The following is a 21,330-nucleotide window of genomic DNA, read 5'->3' as shown; positions in this document are numbered from 1 at the left end:
TTATTATTATTTAAGCTCTTTGAGCTTTCTGCACTGTATGTCTATTTCAGTGATATTATATATTGTATTTTTTAATTGTGCAAAATAGATAAATAAAAATAAACACATTTTTAAAAATAATTAAATATGTATATTGTTTTAATTAAATTAAATTAAAAAAAATGTTAATTCAAATTAAAAATGTATTAATTTTTTGAAAATATATTTTATTAATTAACATTGTAAAAATAAAATTTTAATCACTTTTTTCTAATTTTTTTTTTATTACTAGACATTTCAGGTGACTTGACCCCATTTTATTTCCAGGTGACCCTGCCTGGTGTCACAACCCTAGGGTTGAAAACCCCTGTTTTAAGGTTTTGTTATTGTTTTTTCTTGTGCTCCCATCTATACCTACACTGGCTTACTTCTTTACATAATAATTTTTTTTTCTGAATCAAATACTTTGTAAAATATTTTTATTTTGTGTTTCTATTGATAATTTAAGTAAAAACCTATAAAAAAGAAGAAAAAAAACCAAATAAATAGATGTAGATTGTTTAATGTCTAAAGTCATTAAATGTATCATTGTTGTGTTTAATTGAATCATGTGAAGATCAATAATCAAAATGTGAAAAATTAACATTTTTTAATATAAAAGAGAAAAAAACAAGAACTGTAAGTTGCTAAAAGAGCTAGAAAAACGTAAGACGTACTAGGTTTGCAGTGAGCAGCTCTATTTAGAGGCAGACTGTGGTCCTGCCAAGGTCATATTTTATTTAAAACCAAGCTGCCCTGATCTAACACTGAATTAATGAATGTCAAACAGAAGAAAACAACAGTTTAACAACTCCAATAGACAGCTGTGTGGTGGATAAATAAGATTATATCTAATGTTGTTCAACAGTAAACCAGAGGAATTTTACATGTTAATCACAAAGCTGAGTGTTTAAGTTTCCTCCTAAAATAGAATCCCAAGCAGTGTGGGAAAGAAACCAAAAAAAAAAAAAACACTACTTTCCAGTTTGTCTTTGACTAAAAACATGTGTAAAACATGGACATTTGAAATTTGGATGTATTTAAGTGAACATTTAAGCTTTTATAAAGACACTAATTAGGACAGAATTCACAAAATTAGAGAATATAACAGATTAAAAATGGTGGAAAAAAATTAATTAGTATTTTTAAACCATAAATCTAAAACAACTTCTTCTTCTTCTTCTTCTTCTTCTTCTTCTTCTTCTTCTTCTTCTTCTTCTTCTTCTTCTTCTTCTTCTTCTTCTTCTTCTTCTTCTTCTTTTTTTTTGTTTTCTTCTTTTTATTTTTTTTATTTTTTATTGTTGTCTTCTTTTTATTTTTCATTTTTATTCTTATTTGTTGTCTTCTTTTTTATTCTTATTTGTTGTCTTTTTTTATTTTTCTTCTTCTTTTTATTTTTTTCTTTATTATTGTCTTCTATTTCTTTTTGTTTTTTTTGTTTTTTTCTTCTTCCTCCTCTTCTTCTTCTTCTTCTGAATTTTTGTCTTAATAACTGAATTTTTGACAGACATTTTAAATCTATATTTACACTCTAAGTATTTCTGGTTGTAACTATGAGTTCTGAGTGTTTGCTTTCTCAGCTGTGTCAGCTCTGTTTATATAATGGGGGGATTTTGGGACATGCTGGATCACCTTATATGATCTCATCTCATTTTTCCCAAATCTGTTAAAGAAATCTATTTTTTTTTTTTTTTTTTTTTTTTTCAGAGCAAAAGCAAAAACACTGTACTTCATGATAAAACTTGGTTACGCCATTAATATAAATCTCTATAAAATATTTGGGGTTTTTAGCTTTTTCTGTAACTATTATTTTCCTTTTCCTCCACTAGATGACACTAAGGAGCAATAACAGCCCTGTTCATACTCCAGCATCATCACTGATGCAGAAGCTAATGTTTATGCAGGATAATACCGGAAACAAGGTGATAGTTATTTCAAAATAAGAGCTGTATTCTGGTCAATAGAATATTTTATTGGAATTTTAGAAGCACAGTCAGGGGGGAGAACTCATATTTAAGCTCAGTCTTTATAGACAGTAAATTAAACCAAATATATATATGTTTTAAAAAATATTCCAGTATTCCACAATAACCTGCATGAATAAAATAGAATTTGTGCTCCATCAATGAATTTTCAACTTTCATATTGAAAGTACAAAAAAAAAAAAAAAAGATTATTATGGTAACTATTATTTTGGATCATTTAAATAAATAAGGATTATGTTTATGTCTATATGAGATGATGATAACAATCACAACATCATTATTAGTTATAATACTATGATTTATTATTATTATTATTATTATTATTATTATTATTATTATTATTATTATTATTGTTGTTGTTGTTGTTGTTGTTGTGTAACGTGCAAAATGGTTTGCCCCTCTTATTCCTAAATTCTACTTCATAAGTTGGGCACATTTAGATGTTTTGTTAGTTAGTTAGTTAGTTAGTTAGTTAGTTAGTTAGTTAGTTAGTTATTGGCAATTTTGTGCTATATAACTAAAGTTGAATGAATACCTATTGAAACATCAGGGGTCCTTGGCTCCGCCTCCTAGTTTGAAAAACTGTAGCGTTCGCACACGTCTTTAAAGCGAAATTTTATCAATTTAATCAATCTACTTATTATAAGTTAATCTTTGTTAAATTTGGTGATCTTTGCCCGAGAAAATGAAGTGCATTTTCAGCTTTGTCAATCCTTTATTGTGGAGGGTCTAACCGGATGTACCCTACGTTATTACGTGAACCTTGACGCCGCTGCATCCATTAAACACGATCTACAAACAGAGAATCCTCATCACGGTGGAGAGCAGCGGCATTCTCCAGGAGCTCACCGCCTTTTCTGGATTTACACTTCACACACTAATACGGGGATGCCTTCGAACGTACAAGGTTAAATTCTTATTATTTATTTATTTTTATTCATCATTTATTCGTGTTAATGTGTGACGCTAACAGAGTCATTTACAATAGAACAGCTGAGGCCGCGCTGGCAGCCATTCGTGCTAAGCCTGTTTCGTCATTAATAATCGTCTTTTTCAAACAAATAACCACGTTTTTGTGTGTTTATCCCGCAGGTGGGAAAGCCTTTGGGCTTTTAAAGGAGCAACAAAGGCAAAAACTGGAGGAAATAAACAAGGTAAGCTGTCTGCTTTCCTCTTTATCTGCCATGATGTGATCATGTTTAACGGCATTTGTTCAGGGTAAATTTGAATTTAATGAGTTGTACTTGAACGCGGAAGATGATATAAATACACTGAGGAAGATGATATAAATACAAACACAGTGAAACAATGATGTATAAAGTGATGTATTTTATTGTTGTAAATAATGCACCTTACTGCAGTCACATAGTAGCACTTGTTGAATGGCTGCTGACCTTTGACCTCATGTTATTGATCTGTGCACAGAGTCAAATGAGGGAAAATGGTTAATTATGTAGGATATTTACCACAGATTAAAACTGCATGTTATCTACTCACTTTAGAGCTTTACTGGTATTCTAAAAAAATACTGCTTATTAATATTGTTTCATGTCACAAAAACTTGATTGGCTTATTTTTGCATTATAGTCTGTTATTACCAGTCTGCTCTGCTACCACAGTCTGGAGAATTGTATTGTTTTAATTAGGGCTGAACGATTTTGCAAAATAATCTAATTGCAATTTTTTTCTCCTAAATATTGAGCACAAGCAATAAATCAATTTGTTTCATAATAGACACTTTAAGATTTATTTAAAATTTAAATAAATATAAAATATACATTTTAAAGCACAGATTACAACAATAAAGCAAACAAATCTGTGGCTTTACCTAAGAAATAATTAGTTGTGTTGTTTTCTTTTGACATAAGAACAAGTTTTTATTTTTTGTTGTTGTCGTTGTTACTGAATTGTTAAACTTTGTTACTACAGAAACTTAAAAAAAAAAAGTATTTGACTGCTTTATTTTCAAAACTACTAGTATTAAGTAACTTAAGCAATTTAAACAAACCTCTTTGTCTATAGTTTCCCTCTGTGTATTTACAATTTTAGAATCACTACATTGAACATTGGAAAGCAGCATTTTCTTGAACATAATCAGTTTTTATCGACAGCCTTTGTTAACTAGGAGTATTGATTGTGAATCAGTTTGGATCCAGAATCGGTTCTGAATCGAATCGAATCGAGTTGTTAAAAGATTCACATCACTTATTGTAATACTGCACTTTAAAGCCTGGAAATTCCAATAGTTACACCAAATATTAGTATCTGAGAGTAGACGATATTCATTTAAATGTTAGATTATGTGATTTGTTTGGCTGTAAATGTATTGCACATTTTCTAAGGTTGATGATCCTGATTCATTCATTTTTTTTAAAAGAGCATCAAAATAACTCCTCGGGTACATCTTATCGGAAATGGGGGCGGGGGGAAGTTTATTAAAAAATATTTAAAGGATTAATTTCTTAATTTTTTTTACTGGAACAATAAGCGTTAAATTGAGGTCAAAAGGTTTCATTCAGTTGAATGTAGAAGCTATGATTTTCCGTTTAAAAATGACCTAAAATCCCTTTAAGTTCACTCATTTCTGCGTCAGTTTACCTTTTTCGTTTTGTTTCAGAAGTCCTTACGAATTTTAAGATGGTGCCAAATATGCTTCATACGAGTCATGTTATTATTTTAATATTTCTTTGCTGTATTTCTACTCATCATATGCACTGAAATCACGTGACATTTTGGTGGAAAATTGCACTTTAATATCTTATATTGTTGCAAAGAACTGTCGACAAAGTTTAGTCAATGTAATATAGCTATTATTTCCTCTTTGCTCACCCATTTACTGGGAAAAATTGCATGTAAACGATCGATTTTTGTCCCAAAACCTGCATGTGAGGGTATAATTCCCCTTGGTTTTGTTGAAAACAATAAAAAGTATAATATAATTACAATAAAAACAATATTGCCATTTCCGTTTCAGGAAGTGAACTTCCATTCACTTTCCCTTGCGTAACCTCTGAATGACCACAACCTGCACTACGGACAACCCAGTGTTGCGTAACCATAATGAGATTAACCTGCTGCAGGTCGTGGTTGTCCGCTAAGCTCCTCCCCCTTTGTTGTTTCATCATCTTTGGTTCGTTTACCTCAATCCCAGCCAAGGTGTCCCATGATAAACTCTCCCACAAAAACCTTTTACACTAAAATAATGTTTTTATACCTGTAACTCACCTTTTCACTTGTTCTATAACACAAAATGCACAAAGTATAGATTAATATATCTTCTTAGTTTTTAATAGTTTGTCTGCTATGCCTGAAAGAATTACCAGAGACCTATTGTGTCTGCAGCACAGAATTTTAACTAAATATCAGTTTTGATTAGGAAAAGCCCACATTTAAGATGAAAAAATAAATACATAGAATTCTTAAGTGCTGTCTGAAATTATTTATTTAATATGTAGATAGGGAAGATAGGGAACTCTATCTCTGCTCACAGTCCACAAAATGACTCTGACCTGTGATAAATCATAAAGAGTTTGCTCTTAAACCGAGCTCTGTGAATCATCAATGACTCTTCTGGTACTGGCCACCCTGGTAAAGCCATGTTCCAGCTCCTTCCCTCCGGGAGAAGATATCGTTCGTTGAGATACAGGACATCTTGCTACGTTAAAGGTGTAGTCCGCAACTCTCAGATCCCTCTCTCCCCCTCTCTCTCCACTTCTCTCTTGTCCTGCCTCCAAACTTTCCAAAGTCCCTCCCTCAGAGGAGCTAACAAGCTAACGTTAGCCTGACAGCAACATCACAGTAATATAACATGCACTGTTAAAAGCATATTGCTGCAGCGCTTCTCTCTCTCAATGTGCACACACCTCAGCAGCAGCAGCAGCAACAACACAGTGTCACTCACAGCAGCCCACACGGAGGCTGCTGCTTGCACATGAACACATGCACTACAGAGTTCTAGTGTAACAATTACAAATCAAACATAATGTAAACAAAATTAGGCCTTGGGTTGCCAGTTGTCCACTTCTGATCTAGAGTAATCCAACCTTTGTTTGCTAATCAGTCATTTAATAAAACCTCCATCTATTTTCCTTTAACTATTATTATTAAATAGGACTGATTGTACATATAGTTTAACTTACACGCATGAAGTTGTTTACGGGTGGAAGCCAAATGACGTCCCACAGTGGACGAGTTACAGCTGGAATTTAGCGCAGCTGCAGCAAACACCAAGTTGTGGTGCTGTTGATCTTATTTCTCTTTAATTATGGCACATTTTTGACAGACAGATGGAGGTCAGCGGGTAGAACGACCTCACACTCAGGGAGGAGAGAGGATGACTCCTCCATGGCAGATTTCATCATTATTAATTCATTAGAGCAGCTCCCTTTTGGCCTGCTTCGTACCCTTGTGGGGTGTTCCACTTAATGAACGTGAAGATAAGCGATAACAGACAAGGGACGGATCTGGAGATTGCCAGTTATCACTCTCTGTAGTTAAGAATTGACTTGATGATAAAAGGATGGAGTCAAATTTTAAGATTTCTTTGGTGCGTTGGGTGTTTTCCTCTTATGTGTATTATGTAATAGCACAGGAATGTTTCTCCAAAAGCTAAAAAGAAAAAGAAGAAAAAGGCAGTTTGATCTGAGCCTGATGTAAAATATGTATTTTTCTTGATCATTTTCCCATATTTAATATTTTAGGAGTACCTGGAAGATCAGAAGTACAGGGACGAAGAGGACTTGGCAGAAAAACTTGAAGGACTGAAAAGTAAGCAAATCCCCTCCTCGCCCTATTTCTATTGGCATTAAGCCTCCTAAAGTAGCCTCATTATTACATATTTAGTGTGAAATGTGTCAGTATGTTGAATAGTTTTCAGTCTGTACACACATTGACCCTAATTCTTAAGATTCTTTGGGATTTTTTCACTGATCCGGGAAAGAAAGACTGCTGAGTTTGAAGGATTTCCAAGGTCAAGTTCTCAGTGGCCTCAGAGGAATGTGCTGGGGCGTCACTATTGGTTGTTACAATATTTAGAAAACAGCTGCATGGATGAAAAAAGGAAACCTTACCACCAGAGAGGAATGTAATGGATTACAAGTATTCACGTTACTGTTATTAAGTTGCTTTTATTGGTACTTTTTTGAGCGTATTTCTAAATCATTAATTTTATTTGTAATTAAGTACGTTTTAAAAGAAGTAAAGTCATTTGTTACATTCCTATACCCAACCGTTACTGAGTAAATGATTGTTTTTTTGTTCTAAAATGATCAACAGACATTGTGAAACTAGAAAAAAACAAAAAGTCCAGAGTCCAGACAACAATCAAATGCATCACATCATAGCCGACCAACCAGATTAAATGTAATGGTTGATGATTACCTAAAGAGAAAAATAAATCAGATTATTTTAGACTGGTAAAAACGTGTATTATTGTTTACATACTACAAAGGGTTTAAATGAGCGTACATTTAGTGTCGTATAGTGGCTCTACTTAGTGTAGCATTTATTAATGCGAAATGTTTACCTTAATATTCAATAAAAAGCTTGAAAAATTATTTTAAAAAAAAAACATATTGTACGTTTAGACAAACCTTTTATTTTATTTATCTGTGGTGATCAAACTGTATAACTCATCACTTTAACCCAAACGCTTCTTGATTTTACAGTGTAGTTAGTAGATCACTGTACTATACTTGTATTTATCTGTATTATATTTGTATTATAATTTCCTGGAGGTGTGTGTGCACTTGTCCCTATTTAATTAACAGTCTTTTATTTAATTATGTAAGTTTTCTTTTCTTTCTTTTTTGTTTTAGTGTTTCTAATTTTCATTTGAAATATTTCTGGAACATCTATTAAAAAACAAAAAAAAAACTAAAACAATTTCCCCCTGGGATGAATAAAGTATATCTGATTCAAATTATACAGATGCATTTGTGGGGGAAAAATAATAATAATTTCTTTACTGTATGCAATAGGGATGTAACGATTCACTCAACTCCCGATACGATTCACGATACTGGGTTCACGATACGATTCTCTCATGATTTATTTTACAAAATCGGACTGTAGACAAATGATGACTGAAAAATATTCCTTTATTTTTTGGGGTAAAAAAACTATACTGTTTTCCTTTTATTTTTCATTGTCAAAAGAATCCTTTGATAAACCATTCAAAACAATGCAATTTAACTAAAAATAAATCTTGAATGAAATAAATAAAGGAATAATACAAATGATGAAGAAGCCTATTAATTTAAATTCTGGTTCTATAGTAAACAATGCAAAACTGAACAATAGTTCTTTTTAAAAGTGCAACGGAAAATTTATTTTGTGCCTTAACAATTGGACTTAAAAAACAAACAAACAATAATTTCACTGTATTTACGGCAGATATTTGTTTGGACCAGCAGAGGGCGCGGGTAACCCAGTGGTCTGTTGCCATGCAGATATCTTGCAGTGAAGAAGAGATGCTAAGCTAGCAGACAGAGCTAATAGAAAAACGTGACTTTTACAGATACTCACGTAATATTAAAGATATTTTTTCGGTGCTAAAGGGGTAAGGAATCATTTATGAACATGTTTAAAAGTAGAAGGCGGCCAGAAAGAAAGTATTAGCAGATTCTGCCCGCCGGCAACACTTCTGGATAGAAAAAAGTACTGCGATTCAATTTTCACATTATCGATGTGAATCGTGATGCCTATGAATCGATTTTTAACTGCCTTACGATTAATCGTTACATCCCTAGTATGCAAGGGAACCGCAGCAAGATTTGTTACCAAAATAAACATTGGGGGAGAAAGTAACTAGTAACTTTCAGTACTATTTAATTGAGCTACTTTTTACTTGTACTTGAGTATTTTATGTAAGACTTAAGTAACAGTACTTCTACATGAGTAGGATATATCGGTGCTCTTTACACCTCTGCTATTCACATGCTATTCATTTCTTATTTCTTCATGGTATCTCCTGTGGATGTGTTGTTATCTCTGAGTAAACTAGTTCACTCCTTAACAGTGGGAGACTTCAACGAATGGGAGCGAATCACCAAATGATGAATGTGCTTCAGTGTCGCACTTAGCTGGAGGAAATGGAGCAACAACGTGTCCTGGGAGGGTTTTTTTTTTTTTTTTTGCTCCTTTTTCTATGTTTTCCATACTGTCCCAGTTACCCAGAGGTCGATGTGGTTTAGTAACAACCAGCAGTATCACATCCACATATCTCAAGTATATTATTCTCATAATAATTCCAGCAAGTTAATTTTGTCTTCATTTTGATTAATATGTTAAGGTTTTTACCCTCGGCCAAAGAGTATTGTCATCAGTAGGGGTGGGAACCTCTGGGTACCTCACGATAAGACATGATACAGAGCTCACAATATGATGATACTGTCATTATTGATTTATTAATCAGAAATCCATCTACGATCATCTATGACATAACAAGAAAAAAAAAAAAAGATTAAGTGAAGAAATACAATTTTTTTTTTTATATCTTTGAAAGATAATAAATTGAAAAAGTGTCCTATGAACAGTGACACTATTTTAGTGCAATATTTCTGTAAAAAGGTGTCAACATACCAATGTAAACGAATAAGTATCTTCAATAGTGCTTTTTGTAAACAAAAAATATGATCTTTCTTACCAGTGACACCATTATAGTGTAATATTCCAGTAAACAATATATTTGGTTCCTTCAACAAACAGTGACAAAATTTCTGTGAAGACGTACCTGCACATTTTAGTGAAAAAGCAGAAAAGGTTTAGGAAAAAAAAATAATAATAATTGAGCACGAGGATATCGATAATCGATCGTGCAAAAAAATAGCACGATATATTGCCATATTGAGATATCGTCACACTCCTAGTCATCAGTTCGTTGTCTGTCTGTCTGTGTGTGTAGAGTGGTGTAGGTCTTTTAATGCAATACCCACCAACCATTCTCATACCAAAACATTGGTACGAATGGGGGGATTTCAGGTAATGGAAAAAAAATTCCAGTTGATTGATTTTTGGTGGAAAAAACTGCATTTTTGAGGATTTTGAAAAAAACTTTGTCGTGCACTGATTTTAAAGAAGGAAAGTAGGTGAACCATTGATAACTTGCCGTAAGGTACCATTCACTCGGGGCTCTTGATTAGTGGCAAAACATTTTTATCTTTGTGTTTTTACTACGTAATAAAATTCTATGCATAAACTGGTGCGTAATCATATTTAATCATATTTTATTCCCCTACCGGTTTTATAAATGTAATGGATGAACCATTTACAACCATAAATTCACTGAAGTGCTTAGCTTGGTCACAATTAATCAATGTTTTTTTTTTTTTTTTTTTTTGACGGTTAATATTTTGAGGATTTTTCAAGTGTCAGGCAGAGGGTTTTCAAGTGCAGGCACGTTTTGTTCTTTTAATTCTAACAACTTTTTTCAGGAAATGTACTTTGATTGTTAACTCAAAAGCGTCTTTGAGGAAAAGGCAGCAGAAGTTGCATATTTGTGTCACCCTTTGAGTATTCATAGCAAGTTATCAGTAAAGCTACAAATAAAAACAGCAAAAGTGGAAAAAGGAAAACAACATTGTTCATGTTACTAAATGCTCAGCCTTTCCATTTGAGTGAGAGGTGGCAGAGAGTGGGAGGATATTAGAGGAATATTATTAAAAGTGGAGCGCTTGACAAAGAGCAACAATAAATACTGCTTGTCATGATAATGAAAGACACTGCATGAGTCATATCTGGGTTTTTTCTTTCTCTCTCAGCTATTACGATCCTTGTACCTTCCTAAAATTAAAATGTAATGAGTCATAAAGTGTCCTTTCAATTATTTACTCACTAAAATGACAGTAGACGCCCTTTGGGTTCTTCCACCTTAGCGAACATCTGTATTACAAGTAATACTACTGCGTATATTCTGACTTTCTGTGTTTCTTAAAGAAAATTGATTTGCTCTGTTATTATTACAAGGAGAATAAAATATGTTAAAATTTTCTCTTTTTTTTTTACGACGTTTACTTTGATCTTCAACTGTGAACTGCCCGTCTTCCTCAGAGGCGTCTGCTGATTGCTTTGATGTGGCCAACTTGACAGTTCTGTCAGGCAGGCCACGCCCCCTGTCGCCCAATGGTCACTGGAGAAGAGAGTCCCAGGTGTGGGAGAATGAAGAAGAAGAAAAAAATGCCTGACAAAACTGTCAAGTTGGCCACGCCCAGAAATAGCTTGTTGCTCTTTGCTTTGAAGAAACACTAATGCTAAATTGTAAACACAGTATTAAAAGAGTCATTAGGCTGCTTTGATTTAATATGTTAAGCTTTCATTTAATCAGACATCTTTTTTCAGTAAATTTACTTTGATCTCCTGACATCTCAGGGACACATCAAAGCAGTCAGCAGCAGATGCCTCTGAGGAGGACTGGTCATGAAACATGTCAGGAGATCAAAGCAAATTTCCTGAGAAAACTGTTCAGTTAAAACATGTACTGCAGAGTAATATCACTTTTCTAACATTCCACAGTACAAAATATTTAAATAAAAGTATGTATATTTCTATCAACTTGATCGGTATTCGCCAATAGTCAAGATTTCAATATCTGTAACGTTTCGGATGTAAAAAAAAAAATTTTCGGATCACCCCTAGTTAATGTCATATGATGCCAGAAACTTTTAAGTTTTAAGATGGAACATAAAATCTACTCCTAGAATCGTTCCCATGAGGGAATCCTGCAACAGAGCTATTATTTTGTTCATCTGATCCATAATGACTTCAAATGAAAGGAAGTTTTCTTTAGATGAAACAAAGGGCAGCATTGAAGACCTTATCCTCTCTGAGGCTTTGGTTTTTCAAAGGGATGAGAACATTCCTTATGTTTGGAAAAAGCAGAAAAATCACATCACTTTACATGAGATTTGAACTAAAGTGAAAAAAACAAGAGGATTTGAACATCTTGGCTGGGTCTAAAAACTCTGAGGAGTTGATGTCTTTAGTGCAGCGGAGCCACTTCCTGTGGCTGCAGATGATCAACAGGCTGCAGGGCCACAAGTGGCTCTCCCCCCAAAAAGCCTGTGAGTGAGGCCCCACGAACAGGGTCACTATTGTCCCGTCCTGCTCCCCACGCTCTCACACAGCTGACACAGTTCTCTCACACACACACACACACACACACACACACACACACACACACACAGCTCCCATTGTGGGACAGAAATAGCAAATGTAATCTGGTTAAAGTGTTCGTCCACTGAAAAGAGATGGAGGGGACATTCAGGGAGAAGCAGGAAAGTCTCTGTTGTTAAAACCTTTATTGGCATTTCACATAAAAGGGCGTCAGTTTTTGGGTTTGTTTTTTTTTCTTTGCCATCTTAAACATTTCCCTGGAAAAAGGGTCGGAAAAAAGTATGGTAAATTTCCACAAGAACTTTGAAAAAATCTAAACTTTTCATGGGAATAATTTCTTGGAATTAACTGGAAATTGGGAGTAATTTCATTTTAAATAACTGTCTGTATAATATCAGAACATAAATATTAGCATCGATTTAAAAAAAAAAAACAAAAAAAAAAAACATTAAGTTTTAACTAGGGTTGTGAATTCCAGGAATTTTCAGTGTTGGAAACTTTCCATGGGAATTAACAGGAAATCTTTTAAATTGAAGTTTGGCCTTTAACTCTAATGTTAAATATAGTTGGGAACAATTATTTGACCATCCTCTAAAACAGTGTTTCTCAAATGGGGGTCCGCGATGGCACTACAGGGGGTCAAAGAGAACAAATTAAATCATAAAAAATATGGGGTTTTATAATGTTTATGTTAAAAACTGATAATCATACTAAATATTACTTGCAACCATTATATTGTGAACCACCCTAATCCATGTCTTGCATTTATTTGTGATTGTTGAAATCCTGAACCTTCACATTTGACAGTAATGTTTAGGCGTGAAAGTAAAACTTCTTTTCCCTTTTTGGTGTAAAGGGAATTAGGGTTAGGGTTAATTCCTGTCTCATGAACACTGCTCGCTGCCCTTTGCTCAGTTTGTCTTACAATAATAAGACACACACACACCTGTCATTATCAGCTGTTTGTCTCCCTCCCTCTGAGCACACTCAGCTGTCAGCTCAGTGGAAGATGCTGACATCGTTGAACAGTGTGTAAAATCCCAGGTGGATTCTGTGTTTTAATGGTTTGTGGTTGGTGCGAGGCCGTCACTGGTAATAACATCCTCCCGTGTGTGTGTGTGTGTTTGTTTTTTGTAGATAAATATTCTGAGTTTGACCTGAACGACCAGGGGGAGATCGGTGAGTAATGAGCTCCACCTAAACACCAGCTGTAGTCCAGATAACAACCGTCAGCCTGTCAACACATAGATCAGTAATTAATACACAGTGTGTAACGTCTGGACGCTGTGAGCACCAGACACTGTCCATTACTGGGCTCATGTGTCACAGTTGGTTCTGTTCTGTATGTAAAGTGAGACCACAGAGTGGACAGTGGGAAGTGCCTCTTATATTAAGATGAAGATGGTTTGTGTGATGGACATCACTGTGACATCACAGATTTAACAGCTGACAACAGCTGGTAGGGTTTTGATGTGTAAATATTAAAGTACAAACAAAAGATACATTGCTTGACTTATTACATAATTAAAGTTTTCCATATTTTGAGTTTACATTAATGCAGCATTGTTATAATTTCCACGTTAATGGAATCACAAACACAATGATAGAATCGACCAAAGAAAACAGAATCCACTGTTAAACGTGGGGGCCGCTCATTCGGTGGTTTAGAACGCTCTAAACAAACCAAACTACGACTGAGACAGGCTTTGTAGAAATAAAGGTACTGCACTTAAATGTGACCATTATGTGTGTGTGTTTTCTCTCAGATATGATGGGACTGAAGAGGATGATGGAGAAACTGGGAGTTCCAAAGACCCATTTGGAGTTAAAGAAAATGATCGTGGAGGTAACCGGCGGCAACAGCAGCAACACCATCAACTACCGGGACTTTGTCAAGATGATGCTGGGGAAGCGTTCGGCTGTGCTTAAGTTGTGAGTGAACGAGTGTGTGTCAGTGATGTTGTTCCTACACTGGTTTGTTGTGCACGTTCATATGGGAGGAGCAGGATGAGGAAGATGTGCTGCATCAGCCAATCAGGTCTGTGATTAGCAATGATGTCACACTCTACATGCTGCAGGAGCCGCTAATGTCCATGACAACAAAGCCCATAACTGTAGGTAGTCTTTACCCTTTATCCTGAATCATGTACCAAGGTAAGAGATTAGTGGTTGTTTTAAATTAAACCAATATGTTTGTAATACAAAGTGATTTACAGATTATTAACAAAAACAATAAAAGAGAAAAATAGAAATGGAACCAATAAAAGAAAAGAGAAAATCCCTTGAATGTTACAAAGGTAAGTTGTTAGAAGCAAGTTAAACACAATAATTAAAGTTTTAGGAAACAAATTTTACATGAGAAATTTTATCTTTAGTAAAGTATTTTTGTTGTTGTGTTTTGTTTTCGGAGTCTGTTCTTTTTTGTCATTTTGTATATTTTCCAGTCATCTTTGTGAGTTTTTGTTGTTTTTGTGTGTTTTGTCATTATTTTCAAATGTTTTTCTCTGAATTTGGGTATTTATTTTTATTGTTGTGTTTTTAATGTCTTCATGTGCTTTTTGTTATTTTGTATATTTTCCTGTCATCTTGTAAGTTTTTGTCATTTTTATATGTTTTTCTCTCAATTTCGGTATTTTTATTGTTGTGTTTTTGGAGTCAAGTGTTTTTTTTTTGTTTGTTTTTTTACGGTTGTTGTCATTTTGTGTATTTTCCTGTCATCTTTGTAAGTTTTTGTGTTTTGTCATTGTTTTTACCTCAATTTTGGTATTTTTATTGTTGTATTTTGTTTTTTTAGAGTCTTTGTGTGCGTTTCTGTTGTCATTTTGTATATTTTCCTTTTGTCTTTGTGAGTTTGTTGTTATTTTTGTGTGTGTTTGTCATTATTTTTACATGTTGTTTGTTATTTCAGTTCTTGTGTGCTTTTACTGTTGTCAAATGTATATTTTTCCATCATTTTGTGTGTTTTATGGAGTCATTTCTTGTAATATTGCTGTTGTTTTGTGCGTTTCTGCCGCATGTGTCCCCCGGGCCACCAGTATCCCATGTCTGCTCTATGAACTACCTTACCTTTAGCGGTCATAAAACGTGTCAGTAATGCTACTTTAAAGCCTTGTCAGGTCAGTAAGCTAGAGTGATGTCATCGGCTCTACTGGACTAAGCTACAGGAACGTTTGGAAGACAAATCTTATAATCCCAATAACGCCAAGCAGAGAAAATGCAGAACTTTCCCTTTTCCCCCATTATCACATAATCTGTAAATCTGCTGATTATAGAAGTCTTTCATTTCCTTTTACACATAGAACAGCCCGTCACCTAAATGCCACAGACTGTAAGCAATGTTTTTAGTTCAACCAACAACAGCCTTAATGGACCCACTTATAATAACGTTCTACAAAGCCTCTTTTTGTTTGGCTGTCAAAGAAAGAACGGGGGAGGGGGGAGGGTCTGATTCTAAACCCTTTGCAGGACAACAATTGACTTTGTCACAAATAACAGAAAACGTTTGAGGTCACGCTGCAGAATTTGGCCTTTAGTCTGCTTTAGCACGAGTTCTCTGTACTACAGTGACCGTTTCCTGTTCAGCTAAGATTTTAATTACAGATATGCAGCGTGTGGCATCAGCTAAGGCTGTTGATCAAAATTTCAACAAAATGTATCCAACTTGTGATTTTTTTAATTCAGAAATAATTAAAAACAAATAATATGCAATCACATATAAGAACAGCAATGATAAATTAATAATAAACAATAAAGCAAAAAACTAAAACTTCTTTTCTGGTGGTGTCTCGAATGTTGTGATGCCGCACCCCTCTATTTGAGAACCATTGAGCTATGGTAACTTTCACTAAAGTTAATATTGAAACAACTTATTTTAACACACTTTTCTGGACACATTTATGTTTGCAAAGAAAGAAAAATGTATGGTACATTTCCATGGGGACTTAAGCCCAGGAATTTTAGGAATGTTCAAATATCTAAACTTTTCAGGGGAACTATTTATTGGAATTGACTGGAAATTTGGAGTCATTACATTTTAAATAACTATATCCTATCAAAACATAAATATTATAGAATCCATTCAAAATAATACAACAAAAAACATAACATTTCAACTAGGGTTGCAAATTCCAGGAATTCTGGGATTTTTTTTCAATTGGAGGTTGGAAACCGATATGGGTTTTTTTAGGGTCGATACCGTTGTTTTTTTTTTTTTCCATCAGCCTTAGCTGATGACTGATACGGACTGCCGATTTTCTTGAGCCGATATTTGGAGCCAATACTACTTTTCCCCCCTCAATTTACATCATCAAAAATAACACAATGACAACAAATGGTACAAGTATCAATTTAAAAAAAAAAAAAAAAAGGAACATTTATTGAAATTTCCAAAGGTGAGGTAGAACGATATCAAGTTAAAAATATGTAACAAATAAGATTACTGTTCGTCCTTGCCTTGAAAATAGCTTTGACAAATGTTGGCCTGACTGAAGATATATTTTATTAACAGGATTATTGAGTATAAATATGTATAATTATAGTATTAAACACAAAAAGAAACCATGAATAATAGTCCATTCCAACACAACACCAGAACATAAATTAGCAGAGGAAAATAATGTGATGTCAGATGCACATTAAGCAACAAGTTTCTGTTCTAAATTGCATCAACATTAAGAGGAATAAATATTTAAACCAGTAGTAAACTGCTTCTCAAAGTTTTAAAAAATCTCCTTCTCAGCGCAGCGCTGAGTGAGGGAGAGAGAAACACACACACACACGCCAAACCTCCAGCCAGCTGCTCGTTAAATACAACTGCGACAACAACACGTGGAACCATGGAACAACAGCTAAGTTGAACAGTTCAAAGATTGTGTTTAAAACTTGGCTTTGAAGAGCTTCTTTCACGCTCTGCTAGCGGGGGGAGGGGCTCTGCACTTTCCAGCAAGGGAGCAGCCTGTAGCAGCCGCTCTGTTAATAAAGTGGATCGGCGAACGCAGCAGCGCGCCTCGGCAGATGCCGATACACGTAAAACACGCAAAAATTGGCTGATGAATCGGTTGATCACTAATCGGCATAATTTTTTTTTTTCTTACACTCAAATTCCAGTTAATTACATGTAATAATTCCAATTGAAAACATAATACACTAGGGAAGGGGTGATTTTATAACATAAACTACTTATCATGGTGATAAACTCTGCAGGTTTAAAGTGAACCAATAAATGTTGGTGGTGACCTGTGAGGTAAAAAGGAAAAGTCTGTGTTTCAGCTCATTGTGAGCAGTGAGAGTGTCTGCCAGAGATATGGCTGAGCGTGAGTCTTTGAGTTCTCGCCATCGTTGGGATCATTGCTTCTTATGGGCTTAGCCGAGCTTTGCAGAGTTTTCCAAAAAAGGAAATTAAAGGCAGGCAATGGCTGTGAATAGTTTGTGTCGGAGCTGAACCAACTATTCCCCTCGGCCTCATCCTGGTTTCCCTTCATTCCTCTGCTTCTGCTCTGCTGCTTTATTCCCTGACTGGAACCATGGATCAATGAAAGCCCTGCTTCATTAATGAGACTTCACTCTTTTCTCTTCACTTAGGTAGTTTTACTAGTTTACTTTAGATTAAATCTTTCCTGTCCTTGCCTCTCTCCATGGTGCTGAAAGGCCCTTTTTCTAATTCACCAGTTTGAAACACCTTTGGTTAAAACCATTAGTCCAGACTTTTTGATTACCTAAAATAAAAATACCAGGAGTGATCTTGTTGTCATAGAGCACTTTTGTCAAACTTGAGGCCCGGGGACCAAATCCGGCCCTTTGGAAGATCAAATTCGGCCCACTGGAGAAAATAAAAATGAAAGAGAATATTTTTTTATTGTTTTATTTGTGACGAGAGACAATGCACATCAATAGATGATCATTTTCATCTGTAGTCCCCTGGCAGGTTGATGTTGTGTACAACAGAAATTACTTTTTTTTTTTTATAAAGAAAATAAAATAAAAAACAAACCTACATTACAGTAATCATTGTGTAAATTATCAAATAGATTTTCTCAGCCTTTCCAAATACACAAATTCAATGAATCTTCCCAATATTTGCAGGGCTTACCGTTTTCCCATGCTTATCACATGATGGCAGTCATTTTTTTATCTCAAATTGTTGAAAGAAATCTCAATTTTTCCAAAATCCTGCAATTTTCCTCAAATTAGATGAAAAAATTGGTCACATAATAAAGAAAAATGCCTGGATATTGTTTGTGCTTTACATACTTTATCTATCAGTTATACTTGAAGTAAAAACTAAAGCACATTAATGTTGAAATGATTTGTTTTCCTGCTTATAATTTGCCCCCACTTGAGGTCAAACTGCTCCGTATTTGGCCCCTGAACTAAAATGAGTTTGACACCCCTGATCTAAGTCAAATAATGGGCATGACAAATCATAAATGTCGTTAAATTTGGAAGAAAAGAAAAAAAAAAGCCTGAAATATGATTTAAAAGTTACAATAATGGATCAACATATGTGACATTAGGTGGAAAAGTGGTGGAAAGTTTTTATAAGGGCTGAAAATGTCTTGGAAGTGGAAAAAATGTGCAGAAAAGGCATTCAAATTGTATGGAGAAGTGTCAGAAATGGGAGTAATGTAACAAAAATGCATTAAAAGGAGCAAAAATATGGCAAGAAAAAGAGATGAAAATAGGTTAAAATATGGCAAGTTTGTTGTAGTTGCAGAAAAAGGGGGGAAAAAGCAAAAATTGAAATCAAATTGTTCAAAAAAATATGCTTGGTTTCTTGAAGGCATCTGGCGATCCCCTCCCAGTGTCTCGTGAACCCAAGGTTGATAACCTGTGACCTAAGTGAAAGCCAGAACTGAGACATTGTAAACTTTTTAAATTTGAAATTTACATTCTACTCCTCCTGTTTGACCGCGTTGCTCCTTTGATTTCTCCGCAGGGTCCTAGTGTTCGAGGACAAAGCCAACGGCACGCCCTGCAAACCAGATGGACCCCCTCCAAAAAGGGACATTGCCAGCCTGCCTTAAGTGTGTGACAGCTTAGTGGAACCAGTAACCGTCTGTGGGAATAACATGTGAAGTGTTGTGTATTTGTGGGACCAGTGATTCAAGGTTTTATCTGTATATGTGTTCAAAGACCAACTCACTCCAGGATATCAGTTATAACGACTTATATTACTTTGTATTTTTACCTGAAGTGTAGCAGTGAGATTTGTTTGTGTAAAAAAAAAAAAGGTTTTGTGTTTTTAAGGGAAGATGAACATTTTAGTGTCGCTTGTTTCCTTTAAAGGTGAGACATATTTACGCTAGAAAAGCTCTGCTTTAGAGTCTAGCTTTAATGTGTCTAGGGCTAATGTTGTTAGTGATCAGGTCATTTCTACAGAAGAGAATTAGGGACAATTTTGACTGAGAAAACTTTTGGGCAAATCAAGAATAAAGTTGAAATTTTGAGAATAAACTCAAAATGCAATATCGTGATAAACCCCATATGGGGTCACGACCCCAAGGTTGAAAAACACTTGTTCATGATGATGAATTGGCCCTTGTTTGTTTTTGAAGATTTGACTTTATTAGCAAACCTTTGACTTTTGTCACCATATTGTATTTTAATTCTATTTTCAAAATTTCGACTTTAATCCCGGTTTTTCAGTTTTATTTTCAAAATTTCAATTTAATCGTGTGTTTTTGACTTTATTTTTGAAATTTTGACTGTAATCTTGTCTTTTTCGACTTGAATCTTTACATATTTCAACTTTATTCTCCAAATTTCAACTTTAATCTTGTGTTTTTTTACTTAAATTTTTAAATGTAATCTTGTCTTTTCAACATTAATCTCAACATTTTCTTTGCACTTTATGCTCAAAATTTCAACTTTAATCCTCGACATTTCAACTTTATTCTCAAAATTTCCACTTAATTCTCGATTCGCCCAAACTTGTTTTCTCCATCAAAATTGTCCCTAACCCTGTTCCGTACGCTTCTTATCAGCCTTTAATATTGAATTAAAGACGTTCTATCAGAAACTCAACCATCACTACCACTGAAAGCAACAATAATAATTTCTAAATCACACAGCAACTTTTTTTTGTCGTGTTGTGGGAAAAAAAAAAACTGCAAATTAGACTCGTTGGGATCTGTGAGGTGACGACGTAGGAAGGAATGGGATTTTCAAAGCACAGCTTACAGAACAAATGTATATAATTTAGTCCCAAACTAGAACAATCAGATTCTTTCCAAGTGCCTCAACGTGCAGATACTGTAGGGTTGAAACGTGCAGTTTAAGGGGATTCATTACCGTACATGTGTGGTGGAATAGTCGTATCGATGTTGAATGAAATGTATTGATGATTTTTATTGGCTTGCTTGGGTTATTCTTCCTCACTTTTGTCTGTCATTTCTTTAATTTGTGGTCTTTGTCATGTTTTTAACCCTTTACTGTGAAACTAGGACTTCTGCACAAGTGAAACACAGCCAGGCGTTTCTTCTTCTTCTTCCTTTCTAACAAGTTTGACACATTTTCGTGTCACTATAGGGTGAAACACCAAAGGATTAAAAACACTTTTTAATTCATTATTCTTTATTTTGGTTGTCTGTGAAATGAAACGTGTAACATTTTGGGTTATGGGTGAAGTTTAGTGAGGGCAGAAGTTAGCCTGTGATTCACTGCTTGTCTCTGTGTAACAAGTTCTCACTCTTCCTCCTCTTCCTCGTCGTACAAAGACCTTCGTCGTTACATTAGGAGAGTTTGAGTTTGGTGGATCTTTGGCTGTTTATCGTACCCTTCACTTCTAGAAAAACAAGAAGAGTGTACGTGTGTGTTTGTATTTTTTTCGTCTTTAGTGGGTTTGTCACTTATTTAATGTACTTTCCTCATTCACTCGTTAACTTTCTATGTGGGTTTTTGTATGCGCACACACACGAGCAATAAAATGTTTTTTATATAAAAAGGTAAACCACTGTGAGTCATGTGAATAATTTCAATGTGTATTTGCATTAAACGCTGCACTGTACTAGAGGTTCTCACATCGCCAGATGCCTTGATTTTTTTTTTTTTTTTTTTTTTTAACAATTTCAGCCCCTTTTTGCTTATTTTTATCCTTTTTCTGCAGTGACAGTATTTGCCATGTTTTAACCAATTTTCATCGCTTTTTCTTTCCATATTTTTTGCTCCTTTTAGTGCATTTTTCCCACTATACTCCCATTTTTGCCACTTCTCCATCAAA

The 21,330-nt window shown here is 34.6% G+C and overlaps 1 protein-coding gene across 1 annotated transcript; it reads left to right on the top strand.

Moving 5' to 3' along the window:
- Positions 1 to 2,771: 2,771 nt before the first annotated feature.
- aif1l (allograft inflammatory factor 1-like) lies at positions 2,772 to 21,060 on the top strand. The gene is made up of 6 exons (XM_028463247.1): positions 2,772 to 2,910; positions 3,096 to 3,157; positions 6,704 to 6,770; positions 13,251 to 13,292; positions 13,880 to 14,045; positions 19,048 to 21,060. The coding sequence occupies exons 1-6, from the start codon at positions 2,892 to 2,894 to the stop codon at positions 19,133 to 19,135; spliced, it is 444 nt and encodes a 147-aa protein (XP_028319048.1). The 5' UTR covers positions 2,772 to 2,891; the 3' UTR covers positions 19,136 to 21,060.
- The last annotated feature ends 270 nt before the right edge of the window (positions 21,061 to 21,330 follow it).

The sequence above is a fragment of the Gouania willdenowi genome, chromosome 12 (assembly GCF_900634775.1).
Source record: "Gouania willdenowi chromosome 12, fGouWil2.1, whole genome shotgun sequence".
Taxonomy (NCBI): Eukaryota; Metazoa; Chordata; class Actinopteri; order Blenniiformes; family Gobiesocidae; genus Gouania; species Gouania willdenowi.
Note: the sequence above shows the minus strand (reverse complement) of the source record. Positions and strands in the feature narration are given on the sequence as shown.